This window comes from Argentina silus (genome assembly GCF_951799395.1).
Source record: "Argentina silus genome assembly, chromosome: 2".
In the NCBI taxonomy this organism is placed as follows: Eukaryota; Metazoa; Chordata; class Actinopteri; order Argentiniformes; family Argentinidae; genus Argentina; species Argentina silus.
The window spans coordinates 30,704,599-30,718,398 of NC_139656.1; the positions used below are offsets into that span (position 1 = coordinate 30,704,599).

A 13,800-nucleotide genomic window follows, 5' to 3' on the forward strand; every position below is an offset into this window, starting at 1 on the left:
TTAAAGTTCCAGTAGGTAACATTTTAACTTCCTAATGCTTGTAATGACTGTTTAATCGATCAGGGAATATTTCATTTATGAACGCCGTTTTGGTCCCGTGACGGTGCTTTCTCAAACAGAGTGTCCTACCCAGACACTCGCTTTGCATATAAACATGTTGTTACTGCCAGGGGTGTTCTAGGGGAGGGGCCAGGGGGTGTTCTAGGGGAGGGGCCAGAGGTGTTATAGGGGAGGGGCCAGGGGTGTTCTACAGGAGTGGACTAACCAATTTTCATCTTTCTATCTCTGGTGGCTGCCTCCTCGAATCGTGCACGCGTGCAGAAACATATCCGACACTGCAAGTCCACTTCAGAGATTTCTATTATTATTAGGCAAGATATTGTTGCTGTTTGGAACTTGTAACTGCATTTCGCCACGGTGGCAGATTTCAGAGGAAACAGGAAACAAACCCCAGCAGACAGGTTGAACTTTACAATTGAGATTTATTGTTGTAACTGTGAATGGCTCTCAAGCCAATTGACATGTAGACCACACCTCCTCCAATCACAGCCCTGGACACACACCCTCACCCAATCACAGCCCTGGAAACACAGGACAAGCTTGACAGAGGATGAATATTGCTGTAAGATGTTCTGTAAAAGAACATTGCTAACACAATATGCTATTCAAATATGTCAACATAACAGTTCATAAAATATCCTATCATATCCTATCGAGGGAGGGGCTAAAATATGTAGGGGGAGGGGCTAAGAGAGGTAGGGGCTAATGTGGATGGGGGGACTAGGTGAGAAGTGGGAGGGGCTACGGGAGGTAGGGGAGTGGCTGGGGGAGGTAGGGGTTAAGAGTGAATGCACACCTTGGGGAGGGAATTGGACCACAGCCCCTATCTGGGCATGTGTGCAGGGCTGTGTGTGTGTGTGCAGGGCTGTGTGTGTGTGTGTGTGTGTGTGTGTGTGTGTGTGTGTGTGTGTGTGTGTGTCCTCAGCACCAGCACGGTGAGTCCCTCTTGTTCAGCTCCAGCAGGTCAGCCTCCACCTCCTCTGCGTCGTCAGGGAAACGCTCCAGGAAGGAGCGGATCAGTCCTGCTGCGCTGCCCTCGTACTCCACCAGCTCCACGCCGTCACCTAGACAACAACAACACACGCTGTCACCTAGACAACAACACCCACTGTCACCTAGACAACCACAACAGACGGGTGGCTATTGCTGTGTCACCTAGCATTTACCTGGTTTAGCCGTGCTTTGAGCGCGTTCCCCAGAACCCGACACTTTACTGGTTTACGCTTTAAATCCTGTGTTTAAATCCTGACTGCTTTGTTAAATCAATCAAAGGTTAAGCTGATCCACACAGTTCACAGAGAAGCGTTTAACCAACAGTAACTACGCTTTTCATGCCACACCGTCACCTAGACAACCACAACACAACAACGACACACCACAAGTTAGACAACAACCACAACACGCCAGACACACAGCTGACCTTTGACCCTGGTGTTGGCCTGGACAAACATCTTGCGCGCCTCCTTGCGCAGCAGAACGGTCTCCCGCAGGCGCAGGAAGTTGTGTGGAGGTTTGTCGGTGACTGAGGAGTAACCGTCGTACAGCGCCTTGCCGCCCGCCACGTCTGCCGTCGACTTGAGGACCTGCAGGGTGACAGCAGAAACACCAATGCAGTATGTATGTATACACACACACACACACACACACACACACACACACACACACACACACACACACACACACAGAGACACTACGAGCAGTAATATAGGATACAGGATATAGTATATACAGTTCCCTGCGTAAGTATTGGGACAGTGAATCTATTACTATGAGGTTAAAGTATAGATTCTCAGCTTTTATTTTCTGGCATTTGTGTACATATTGGTTTCACCATTTAGAAATGACAACACTTCTTATACATACATCCCCCCCCCTATTTCAGGGCATCTAAAATGTCATAATCCTCACAGCCTTAAGTTTCAGCATAAATACACGATCCTTGGACTACAGTGCGGATGGTGAAGAGTTGCTGCGTAAAGCAGATGCGAGTGTTGCATACCTGCAGTCTGCAGAGGAATCTCTGGATGGCGCTCTTGCCCACAGTGCGGACCTTGGAGCGGTCCAGCGTGATGACAGCATCAGGCCGGCCGTCGCTCCCCTCCACTTCCTTCAGCGTCACTAGCCCCTCCCCCGCCTCCAGCAGCACCCGCAGGATCACAAACCGAGCCTGCATGTGGGCCTGAGAGGGACATAGCAGGTTAACACACACACACGCACGCACGCACGCGCACACACACACACACACACACGGCTGGGCAAACAAGGGGTGGGGATGTGTGAGGACTGAGAAAGAGACAGAGATGTGAGGGACAGACAGACAGGCAGGCAGACAGTTGTGAGGGACAGACAGGCAGCTGTGAGGGACAGACAGGCAGCTGTGAGGGACAGGCAAACAGACAAGCAGAGAATGGAAGACAGAAAGATGTGAGGGACAGACAGACAGATGTGAGGGACAGGCAGACAGATGTGAGGGACAGGCAGACAGACAGGCAGGCAGACAGACAGACAGATGTGAGGGACAGACAGACAGACAGACAGGCAGGCATACAGACATACCTGTCTCCAGCTGTGGTTCTCAGGTGTGTAGAACTCCAGGCCCAGCAGACCTGCCCGCACCATGTTCAACCAGTTCACATACACCACGTCCTCCGCATCGGCTCCCTCATGGCCAAATATACTGGACACACACACACACACACACACACACACACGCGCACGATCATCATCATCATCATCACCACCTCCTCCTGCTTCTCTTCCTCCGCAGCTGCTCCCTCAGGGCCAAATGCATCCACATCCGCTCCCTCCTGCCCCTGCTGTGTTTGGGACTGACCTGAGTGCCTGCTGGTTGAGGCAGAGGTAGAGCCCGACACACTCGGCACGGCACTCCTCATAGGACGAGGCGATGGTGGAGAACTTGCTGTCCCACGTCTCGTTGCCCTGGTACCAACTGGAGATCTGAGGAGCACAGAGCATACTTTACACACACACACACACACACAGACACTCTCACACACCCCCCCCCCCCCACACACACACACACACACACACACACACACACACACACATAGACACTCACACAGGAGAGGAGAACAGGGAAACAGACTCACCAGTTCTCCAGTCTCAGGGTTGCGGACGTTCTCCTGCTCAAAGTTGAACTGGCCCTTATCGTCCTGGGGAACACAAACACTATTAACTCACACCTGATATCAGACATTAACTCATACCTGCCTTAGTCAGATATTAACTCATACCTGCCGTAGTCAGATATTAACTCATACCTGCCGTAGTCAGATATTAACTCACACCTGATATCAGATATTAACTCATACCATGATGAGCCTATCCTGCACACTCCTCAGCTATTCCCTGGATGAACTGGTCCCATTCTCCATAATATTACAGTATAAATGTCTTTAATAAAAGTTTTAGGTTAAAATAATTTGAAACAAGTTTGGCGTCAATGTGTCTCCCTCCCGTCCTCCTCAATGTTTCAAGTCACCAGCCTCCACTGCTCTTGTGTGTGTGTGTGTGTGTGTGTGTGTGTGAGAGAGAGAGAGAGACTGTCTCACCTGAACGAACAGCTTCCCACTACCGTGGCCCAGAAGCTCATGAAGTCCCACCTGCACCTCGAATGATGGCCCCTTCCACTTTATATACACATCCTGACAGACAGACAGGCAGGTCAGTACTATACACATCCTGACAGACAGACAGACAAGTCCTGACAGGTCAAGAGAGAATGATTTAGGATTCCTCAGGAAGGGTCAATGTTTAGTTGGGGTAAGGTTGTGGTAAGGTTAGGGTAAGGTTGGGGGATGGTTGGGGTAAGGTTGTGGTAAGGTTGGGGGATGGTTAGGGTAAGGTTGTGGTAAGGTTGGGGGCTGGTTGGGGTAAGGTTGGGATAAGGTTGGGGTAAGGTTAGGGTAAGGTTGGGATAAGGTTGGGGGAAGGTTGGGTGGATGGTTAGGGTAAGGTTAGGGGATGGTTAGGGTAAGGTTAGGGTAAGGTTGGGGGATGGTTGGGGTAAGGTTGGGGTAAGGTTGTGGTAAAGTTGTGGTAAGGTTGGGGGATGGTTAGGGTAAGGTTAGGGGATAGTCAGGGTAAGGTTAGGGTAGTGTTGGGGGATAGTTAGGGTAAGGTTAGGGGATGGTTAGGGTAAGGTTGGGGTAAGGTTGGGGGATGGTTGGGGTAAGGTTGGGGGATGGTTGGGGGATGGTTGGGGTAAGGTTGTTACCTTGTCTTTCTCCTCCAGAAAGGTGAGTTTGTCCTTCTGCGTGGCGTAGGCTACAGCCAGCACGTTACCAAGGGACACGTTCTTAAAGCCTTCCGACTGTCTGATGTCATCATCTACACACACGCACACACAATTTTTGATGGATTTGTGAAATCAGGTAGGGTTAGTATCTACAGTAGTATCTACAAAGTAGTGCTTTGGGTTAGTGACTAGTACCCACAGAGGGGATGCTGAAGTAGGGTCCTAGTGTGTAGTGTGTAGTACCCCCAGAGGGGAAGGGCTAGGGTTCTAGTGTGTAGTGTAGTGTAGTGTGCTGCTGTTTAGTGCAGTTTATAGTGTGTAGTGTGCTGCTGTTTAGTGTAGTTTATAGTGTGTAGTGTGCTGTGTGGTACTCACAGTTGGGGATGTTGATGCCAGCAGGGATGCCACTGCCAGCGAAGGTGAGGACGTCGAGGGAGGTGAAGTCCGGCAGGAGGAAGCGGTCCTTCTCGAAGGCGGTCGGCCACGGCAGCTCTGGGAGCAGAACCTCCGCCGAGCCCACCAGCCTGGCAAAACGGGCGCTCATCGCCTTGTTCACCACGGCAACAAAGCCTGGGAGAGTGGCATCACTCATCATTCACCAAGCAGCCCATAGAAACCACATCACCAAAGAAATCACCTCAACATACAGTATGTATTAGAGATAGGTACTATGATCGCCTATGTTCTATATTTGCGTTATGTACCTTCAAACTCGCCCCGAGAACCGAAGGGGTCCCTGTAGCTCTCGATGAAGCCGATGTAGCTGTGGGGAGACAGAGCAACACGTTACATCAACACAGGAGGGGCAATGAGCTGCATCTGGCAATGATGATGATGATGATCAACAACAACAGTGTTGTCACCTCTCCACAATGGGGCCCTTGTCTTTGATCCAATAGCGAGAGCCCTCCTTGTGCGCCTCCACAGAGCCAAAGGTGAAGCTCCGCCCATATTCCTCCAGCATTCGCTTCTGGTTCTCATTGGCTGCATGCGCCTGTCAATCAACCAGGGTAATTACTGAGACGTCTGATGACATTGTCACAGTTTAGAATTCTACCCAGCGCCATGGGTGAGGGTTCGGGATAGGTTAGGGTTAACTAAGGTTAGGTTAGGGATAGGTTAGGGTTAACTAAGGTTAGGGATAGGTTAGGGTTTGGGTTAACTCACCTTGGCCTTCTCCAGGTTCTCACTGACTTTCTTCATGAGGGGAGCATAGTCTCCTCTCTTGACCGTGAAGACAGCGTCCTCAAAGTTGTAGCGACCACATCTGCTCTCCCCCTCGCCGTCTACCGCACAGTCTGGAACAACATGCATGGAGACAGTCTCAGCCTGACCCTGATGCATGGAGAGTCTCAGCCTGAGCCTGATGCATGGAGACAGTCTCAGCCTGACCCTGACGCATGGAGACAGTCTCAGCCTGACCCTGACGCATGGAGACAGTCTCAGCCTGATGCATGGAGACAGTCTCTACTGGTGGACACCGCTGGAACATTCTGTAGAACCTGCTTCCCCTAGCAGAGCTTCCACCAACACACACGCCTTATTATCCATTTTCCAGGGTAAAAACTATTTATATTCGTCTGTCATCTTCCATGGCTTCCAACACAGCACAACAACACACCTCACACAAAACAATAAAACATGTCTATTGTAAAGTGCAGAGTTGCTTTAAACTACTATGGGCATGGCATGGGCAGAGTCCAGGTAGTTGAATGGCCCTTAATACCAGCCCTCTGTGGGCTGTTTGGTGAGTTTAAAGTAGCTATTGCGCTCGGGATGAAAGTTGTTTTATAGTCGCTTTCCCTTGCCAACGGGACCTTGAACCTGTGGCCTGAAGGTAGGAGCTCAAAGTGAAGTGGACGGGACTGATCGTCCAACGCCGTGTTGGAGGTCCTGTTGATCCGGAGGTGGCTCTGTCCTGTTGACGGCTCTGAGGTGGTTTGTGAGTTTTGTTGCGTTGATTGATGATCCTGACTGTCAGATGGCTGAACTAGGAAACCAGATTGAATGTTAAATTGCTCTCAATAAATGACTGATAGACAATTGAGAGTATGTCCTTTCTCTCATTGAAGCTCCTGCGTTTCCGTAAAAGAAATAGGCGTTGTGTAGACCTTTTAAAATCAGAGTCCACACAGTGTCCAAGTCACCTTGTGACTTTCAGGTGGAGGGGGGATCACCTATTTTTTTTTAAATGACATGATGATAAATGTTTAGTCAACACACACACACACACACACACACACACACACACACACACTCACCCTTCTTCACAGCAGACGCCAGACGAACCTCGTAGCAGTGTTTCCCCTCTGCAGACGTCGTCTTAAACAGGCGCGTGTTGTAGGCACTCAGGTTCTGGAGACACAGTTAACATTTCATAGCTTAACTAAACTCTTTAATGTTTTGAAGGTGTGGAGCATCTGCTGTGCTGAGTATCAGTTTTGTATTAATCATTACACATGATTATGTCTCACCTTTGAGTCAAGGAATTTCTGGGTCAACTCTGCATCGTCCAGACAACAGTTCCCTGAGAAGTATGTGGTGATTCCCTGAGGAGAAACAGCCAGTGCTAGGGTTAGCTAGCCTTCACCTGGTCCCCCAGCCCTCACCTGGTCCCCTCACCTTGTCCCCCAGCCCTCACCTTGTCCCCCGGCCGTCGCCTGGTCCCCCGGCCCTCACCTGGTCCCCTCACCTTGTCCCCCGGCCCTCACCTGGTCCCCCGGCCCTCACCTGGTCCCCAGCCCTCGCCTGGTCCTCTCACCTGGTCCCCTCACCTTGTCCCTCAGCCCTCATCTGGTCCCCCTGCCCTCACCTTGTCCCCCAGCCCCAGCTGTTTCTGTATGTCCTCCAGGGAGAAGAGGAGGGTGGAGCAGCTGTCCCAGAGAGCCTCCATGTCCTTTGGGTTGTCCAGGAAGGCCTCACTGCTCCACACCAGAGCCTTCAGCTTCTCCTAAAACACAGCACCACACAACCACCACACAACCACCCCACAACCACCAGAAAACAAAGGACTTTAGAATAGATTGAAATATGACATCAAATAAAAGACTGAGATAGAGTATGTAACAGATACACAACAAGAAGGAGGTTGGCCAGTTTACCTTGGGGAGGTTGGGGATGAACTTGGTGTCTCCAAAGGACTTGTAGTTTCCCATGTTGGCATAGAGACCAGCAGCATAAACCAAGAAGGCCTGCGGGTAACAGACAGACAGACAGACAGACTTCAGTAACAGAGAAGACAGACAGGCTTCAGTAACAAGGCAGACAGACAGGCTTTAGTGTGTGTGTGTGTGTGTGTGTATTTGATTATAAGCATGAAGGTATATGATGGGGCTACCTGGTACTCCTCCTCCTCAGCAGCAGCAGTGTGTGTGTGTGTGTGTTACCTGGTACTCCTCAGGGCTGAGTCCTGCAGCAGTGGCCACAGCCTCCAGCTGGGCGGGAGGCTGCCTGCGGAAGAGCCTCTGGAGCAGCACGTAGATGGAGGCAGCCTCAGGGGAGGTCTGCAGCAACACCGCCAGGCCACCGTACCACGCCGCTCTGGACAGGTAGTGGGCGTACAGCTGTTCCCTTGGCGACAGCAGGCGGAAGGCCTCTACACAGTCCAGGGCAGAGATGCCGATGTCATTGGGGAGGTAATACAGGGAGTCCACCATGGTGTCTCGCTCTGTGGTGTCTTCCTTTGTGGTGCGTTCCTCTGGTCAATAACAGACAGCAAGTCTTCTGCTGTGGTGCTTTCCTCTGCGAAACGACACCACAGTAGCCAAACGGCAGTTATAAACACATGACAGAGAAAGTCAAACGGCAGGTATACATGGCTCCATAAAACAGACACTAAAATACACGCAGCTGGCCAACAGCCCTATGTCCATGTTTATTATATCAGACATCTTGTCCTACACCTTGAATTTGCATAATTCTGCTTACTAAACTCTGAAGTGAACGAAGTGAGTAATTGTGATGTGTGATATTGTAAGCCAAAAAGGTCAAATACAAATGTCTATTTTGAGCCTTAAAAACTGACAAGGCAGCTTTTGAACTTGAACTCTACACGATGGGATCTGATGGGGCTAATGTTGAGAAAGCTTACACTACAGTGGTAGGAGTTTACTACGCCTGTAAAAAAATATATATATAATAATAATAATGTTTGGATGTTTATGTAAATTCTAAACACTTGGACTACTCGACTACTGTCAGCACATGGCAGATTCTATGATGAGCTGTTACTTAGCTAGCGATCTAGCTCGCTACCTAGTTTCACAGCCGGATAGCTCCAATCATTAATCACATGTGCAAGATTTCAGCTCTTTGTTAAGAACACAGATCATGTAGTAGCAGCGCTCGTTTATTCCGCAGTGATCACAGTATCTTACAGTTGCCGATGAAACCAGTTGTACACTACCTGGCTTTATGTAGCTGGACCGCTAGACAGAGGACAGATCCGAAACGTCAAAGTGCTATCTCACTCTCAAAAATTCACTTCCTCTATTCATTCAATGCCATCCGCATCGCTCGACCAATGACAACGCAGTGTTTTCTTCACAGTCAAAACTACTCGGTTCGTTTAGTTTAACTCGACCGGACGGGGCGGAGCAGCCCGCCCGAACCAAATAGAAACCTACGCCGGCCGATCAAAAAGCAGCTGGAACGATTGTCCAGAAACATGTCCTTTCTTTAAATAATGTTAACACTTTTTCATCATCAATAGAATTGTATAAAAAACACTTTTGCATAAAACCGATTCCGAACTCATCCACGTGTTTACACACGTCACATTGTTTACGCTCTGAGCTTTCTGGTCGAGAAGGGTGTTGTTAGGGTCCGCCTTCAGTTTTGAACTGGACACCCGGCTCGTGTCTGGAAGACCTCCCGGTGTGAAATCGAATCAGCGGAAACCCGGTTCACCGGCGGGCGACCGAACACACTACACGAATGCTCTTAACCCAGACATGAAACCAGAGAGGTTGGATTCAACTATGCAAATCAAATCATATGCTATAAGTAATCTATATTTGTGTTATGACATATATATGACACATTTGTTGATAATTACCAACCTCGAGAGACAAGTACACTAGTACACTCGATCAACGGTGGGGCTAGACGACCCTTTGCGTGGCTCAGTTCATTGTGATAGAAATTACCACATAACTATCTACCGAATCATTAATAGTCGTTTTTCCGGCAGCAAAGACATCAGGTGACGAGGTGGCCGAGTGGTTAAGGCGATGGACTGCTAATCCATTGTGCTCTGCACGCGTGGGTTCGAATCCCATCCTCGTCGGATACTTTTCTTCCTTTCCCTTTCAGAGTTTGTAAAGGCTGCTGCGAACGATTCACCCACTGCTGTTCAAGTGTTTGAAAGTAAATTATAATACGGTAGTCTCAGTCGTCCTCAGTTGCTCAACACCATCGTACAGTATATTTTTCTATTTCAAATAAAATCCAATCTTACTATATTTACATGTATACAGCACATTTCATAAAGCAATGCAATACATTGGGCTTTACTGGAAATAAAAACAAATGGGTGTATACAAAAGGAAACAAGACAAACAGGTAGAAAAAGAACAAAAACGTGAATAAAAAAAGTAAAAGCAAAACTGAAAAGTTGTCTTAAGATTTAATTAAAAAATGCCCACAGTTCCGTTGTTGCTCAGGGCCTCAGGTACAGGCTGTTCCAGAGGCGGGGGGCATTTCAACTAAAATATGCCTCTAAATACCGTGTCCTTGGCTTTGGCATGTGCTGTATTTAAAGATACAACCGCTTGGGGGCAGTGTTGCTCAATGCAGAGGCATCTCTCTCTAGAAGTACTGTATCTGTAGTTATTGTTTGGTTCATATCGCTGTAGTCCTGAAGGCAAGAAAAGCTTGTTGTTTCTGATTGGTGTTGGTAATGGTACTTCGTTAGACAATGGTTCATAATTCAACGCATTTCACTGTATACAGTATTAATCACAAAACACTTTACTAGTTTATCAATTTTATTAAAATCCAATGCATATTCAGTGCAGAGTATCGATAAGGACATATTTAACCACAGCGCAGAGTGAGGCACACAGCTTCACCCTTTAAACAACAACGTGTCAAAATGTCAGGTAACCATGGCATCATCCTGTGTTTACACTACTGTGTCATATTGTCAGATTCATTGTCTTGTAAATTCAGGGGAAGTCTCAATAATAAAGCCTAAACTACACAGCCCCTTGCTTCCCAGTCCGGATACCCTCTTTATCAAAGCATTTATCTGATGTGTGAAACACATTCATTTCTGTTGGCATCAAGCACAAAATAAGCATTAGTTTTGGAGATGGATCTCAAAGACACTGGAATGTTCCACAAGAGAATTATTGTTCCACAGGAGAGTTCTAGAGTTCAGTGAGACGTTGGAAAAGTCAGAGGCCATCTGCAGGCTAGTCTAGGGTGAACCTTGACCCTCAGTCCACGCCGTTCTGTTCAAATGAAAATCATTCCTCGCTCTGCTGTTTCAATACGTTTAGTGTTACCGGTGTGTCTCCAGCTTTGTTAAACACGTTTAGTGTTGCTGGTCTGTCTGCAGCCTTGTTAAACACGTTTAGTGTTGTTGGTGTCTGCAGCCTTGGTGGCAATGAACCAACGGTAGCAGTCTGTGGAGCTCCTGTTGTGTTCCACAGCACAGCTGGTGCAGTAGACGATGCCCAACGCCAGCATGACCACGATGAACACGCACAAGGGCACCAGCAGGGCCACCAGCAGCCAGCTCTTATCATGCTTCCCTCTGCTGCCTTTCTTGTCCATCTGCTCGCCCTCTGAGTCAAGGCCCGCAGTCTCCACCACGACCCCGGAGTCACGGCTGGGAGTCTCTACCACGACCCCAGAGTCACGGCTGGGAGTCTCTACCACGACCCCGGAGTCACGGCTGGGAGTCTCTACCACGACCCTGGAGTCACGGCTGGGAGTCTCTACCACGACCCTGGAGTCACGGCTGGGAGTCTCCACCACGACCCCGGAGTCATGGGTGGGAGTCTCTACCTTGACTGCAGGGTCATGGCCGGGAGTCTCTCTTTGGTGCTGTTGTCTCTGAGGGTCTGCAGACATCTGCTGGTCCTGGGGGGCCTCAGTGAACCAGGCCAGCGCCGTGGCAACGTTCTCCAGGGGGGTGGAGTCAGTCAGCCACTCCAGTGAGGGGGAGTCTGTAGACCAATCAGAGGACCAGAGGAGGGTTGAGGAGGTTGTGGATGAGTCCCCCGCCTCCCCCTCCTCCCCCTCCTCCTCTTCCTCTTCCTCCTCCTCCTCCTCCTCCTCCTCCTCCTCCTCTGGGAGAGGCAGGCAGGAGTGCTGGTCAGGTTGGAGCTCATAGCCCGCCTCACAGTAGCACTCGAACCCTCCCATGTAGTTGAGACACCTGTGTTGGCAGGAGGCGGAGCTCTGGCACTCGTCAACATCCTGACACAGGCCATGCCGTTCAGGCAGCTGTGCGTAGCCGTGGCGACAGCTGCAGACGTAGGAGCCAGGTGTGTTCTCGCAGCCCTGGTCACATGGGTTCACATCCTGGCATTCGTCCACGTCCACGCACTCTCCGTCCTCGTCAGGCTGGTAGCCGTGGTTACAGCCACACTCGAAAGTCCCGGGAGCATTGACACACACCTGGGGGCAGGGCGCCTGGACGCACTCGTCCACATCCAGACACGCCCGCCCGTCTGGCGCCAGCAGGTAGCCGTGTGGGCATGTGCAGCGGAACCCCCGCGACGTCTCCTCACAGTCGCTCTGACAACCCGCAGCAGGGCAGAAGAGACTGGGGGCGGGGTTGGTGGAGGGGGAGGGGGAGGGGCCGGGCTGGCAGCTATGGCTGTCCTCCCCCAGTATAAAGCCCTCGGAACACTCGCAGTAGTAGTGTGTGTCTGCGTTCTGACAGTAGTGGTCGCAGCCTCCGTTGTCCTGCTCACACCACTCCTGGGGGGCGTCTGAGCAGAGAGGGGGGTCCTTGGACCAGCCCACGCTCCCGTCCTCCCTCTCCATACACAGAACGGACTGCTCCCCCCCGCCCCCCCGTTCCCCGGCCGGGCAGGCCAGCGTGGCCACAGAGCCGAAGGGGATGTGTGAGAGCAGGGTGCTGGTCAGGCTGAAGGGGGTGGTGTAGAGAGCAGGCCCCCCCCCCTCGCCCCTCAGGGGGGGGCACATGCCCCTGTAACCGTAGTGACACAGGAAGCCGTCCACCGCCAGGGCGCAGGAGCCGTCCAGCCACCTGAAGTTGTCCAGCTTCTCCCGGCTGGCGTCAGCTGTGTTGACGCCCATGGCCACGCAGCGCGGGACGGCACAGGTTCCCGGGGCGTCCGGCCTCAGCCAGTTGGTGTAGGGCGTGTCCTGCTCACCTGTCACCCAGGTGAAGCCCCTCAGGGGGCGGGCGGCCGCGCACTGGCGCGGCTGGCGCTGGAGGCCGATCCAGAGGCGTAACCGCGCCCGGGTGCCCCGCGGCTCCACGGACGACAGCAGCTCGTGCACCAACGCCGCCTCTGCGGAACTCTGCACCGTTGCTAGGTGACCGTCTTTCTCCTTGCAGACCCTCGAGGCATCGCGGAAGGCCCGCCTCTGGAAGTAGACGACGTAGCAACCATCGCCATGGCAGAGGGCATCCTGTTCCTGGAGGTCCTGTCCCTCAACGCTGATTGGCCAGAGGACACACAGCCACAACAGCACACCTCTAACTGTAACCATGGTAACCAGAACCATGCTCAAGCTTTGCATTAGCCGTCGAAACGCTCCTCTGCCCCACAGTCCCCTGCTCACCTACCTCAGCCTCGCTAGCTGCATTCTGACTGATCAGCAGAAGAAAGAGAAAGAGGGGGAAGAAAGAAAGAGGGAGGGGACATTGGAGGAAAGAGGATTGTATGTTTTTGGAAGAGGGGGCGGGTAATGAGTGAGTGTGTGAGAGGAGGAGGAGGAGGAGAGTGGGGCTGCTGGATGGAGCTTTTTCCCCTGTGCCGTATGGTTTTCATCACGCACACACACACACACACACACACACACACACACACACACACACACACACACACACACACACACACACACACACACAACTTCACATCATCCACAAGAATGGAAACTGTCTAGTTTTTCCTTGTTTCTGTCTGGAGAGGAAAAGAGAGAAGATAAATCATTGTTTTTGTTCAAAGGGCTTACTGTATCTTTCCTAACTGTGTATTTTCTAACTGTATCATTTTCAAAGGTTCAGGTTTCCCATTCTCTGGTCCATGTTGAATCCACCATCAGAAACTCTTCAGCTGAATTCCATGTCCAGAGTCTGGGAAAGAAATATTTTCTAAAACTGTGACTGGCTCTGACATGAGGACTGTGACCAGACAGAACATCTCTTTAACAAAGCTGCCATCTTAAGATGTGAATCCTAATAGTACAACTGATGATATGATGTGATATGACAGGGCAGGGGAAGAATGTGGGCTGTGGAAAGCTGTGGACCAAATACTGTATATATAGACCAG

The 13,800-nt window shown here is 50.8% G+C and overlaps 2 protein-coding genes across 3 annotated transcripts; both read right to left on the reverse strand.

Annotated features, from left to right (window-relative positions):
• Positions 1–155: 155 nt before the first annotated feature.
• Positions 156–8,807, reverse strand: dpp3 (dipeptidyl-peptidase 3). 2 transcript variants are annotated; one of them, XM_083692158.1, is made up of 18 exons: positions 8,724–8,807; positions 7,705–8,059; positions 7,420–7,509; positions 7,131–7,268; positions 6,793–6,867; positions 6,580–6,673; positions 5,486–5,616; positions 5,182–5,312; positions 5,023–5,081; positions 4,694–4,888; positions 4,298–4,410; positions 3,633–3,725; positions 3,171–3,233; positions 2,894–3,018; positions 2,617–2,737; positions 2,060–2,239; positions 1,481–1,643; positions 156–1,124 (listed from the first exon to the last, which is right to left on the reverse strand). In XM_083692158.1, the coding sequence occupies exons 2-18, from the start codon at positions 7,972–7,974 to the stop codon at positions 982–984; spliced, it is 2,184 nt and encodes a 727-aa protein (XP_083548284.1). In that variant the 5' UTR covers positions 7,975–8,059; positions 8,724–8,807; the 3' UTR covers positions 156–981. The 2 variants fall into 2 exon arrangements, with proteins under 2 accessions (XP_083548284.1, XP_083548285.1); XM_083692159.1 differs by having other exon boundaries at positions 8,721–8,785.
• Positions 8,808–10,298: 1,491 nt separating this feature from the next.
• Positions 10,299–13,111, reverse strand: LOC310816769 (uncharacterized protein). The gene has a single exon (XM_083687071.1). The coding sequence runs from the start codon at positions 13,028–13,030 to the stop codon at positions 10,886–10,888; it is 2,145 nt and encodes a 714-aa protein (XP_083543197.1). The 5' UTR covers positions 13,031–13,111; the 3' UTR covers positions 10,299–10,885.
• Between the last annotated feature and the right edge of the window lie 689 nt (positions 13,112–13,800).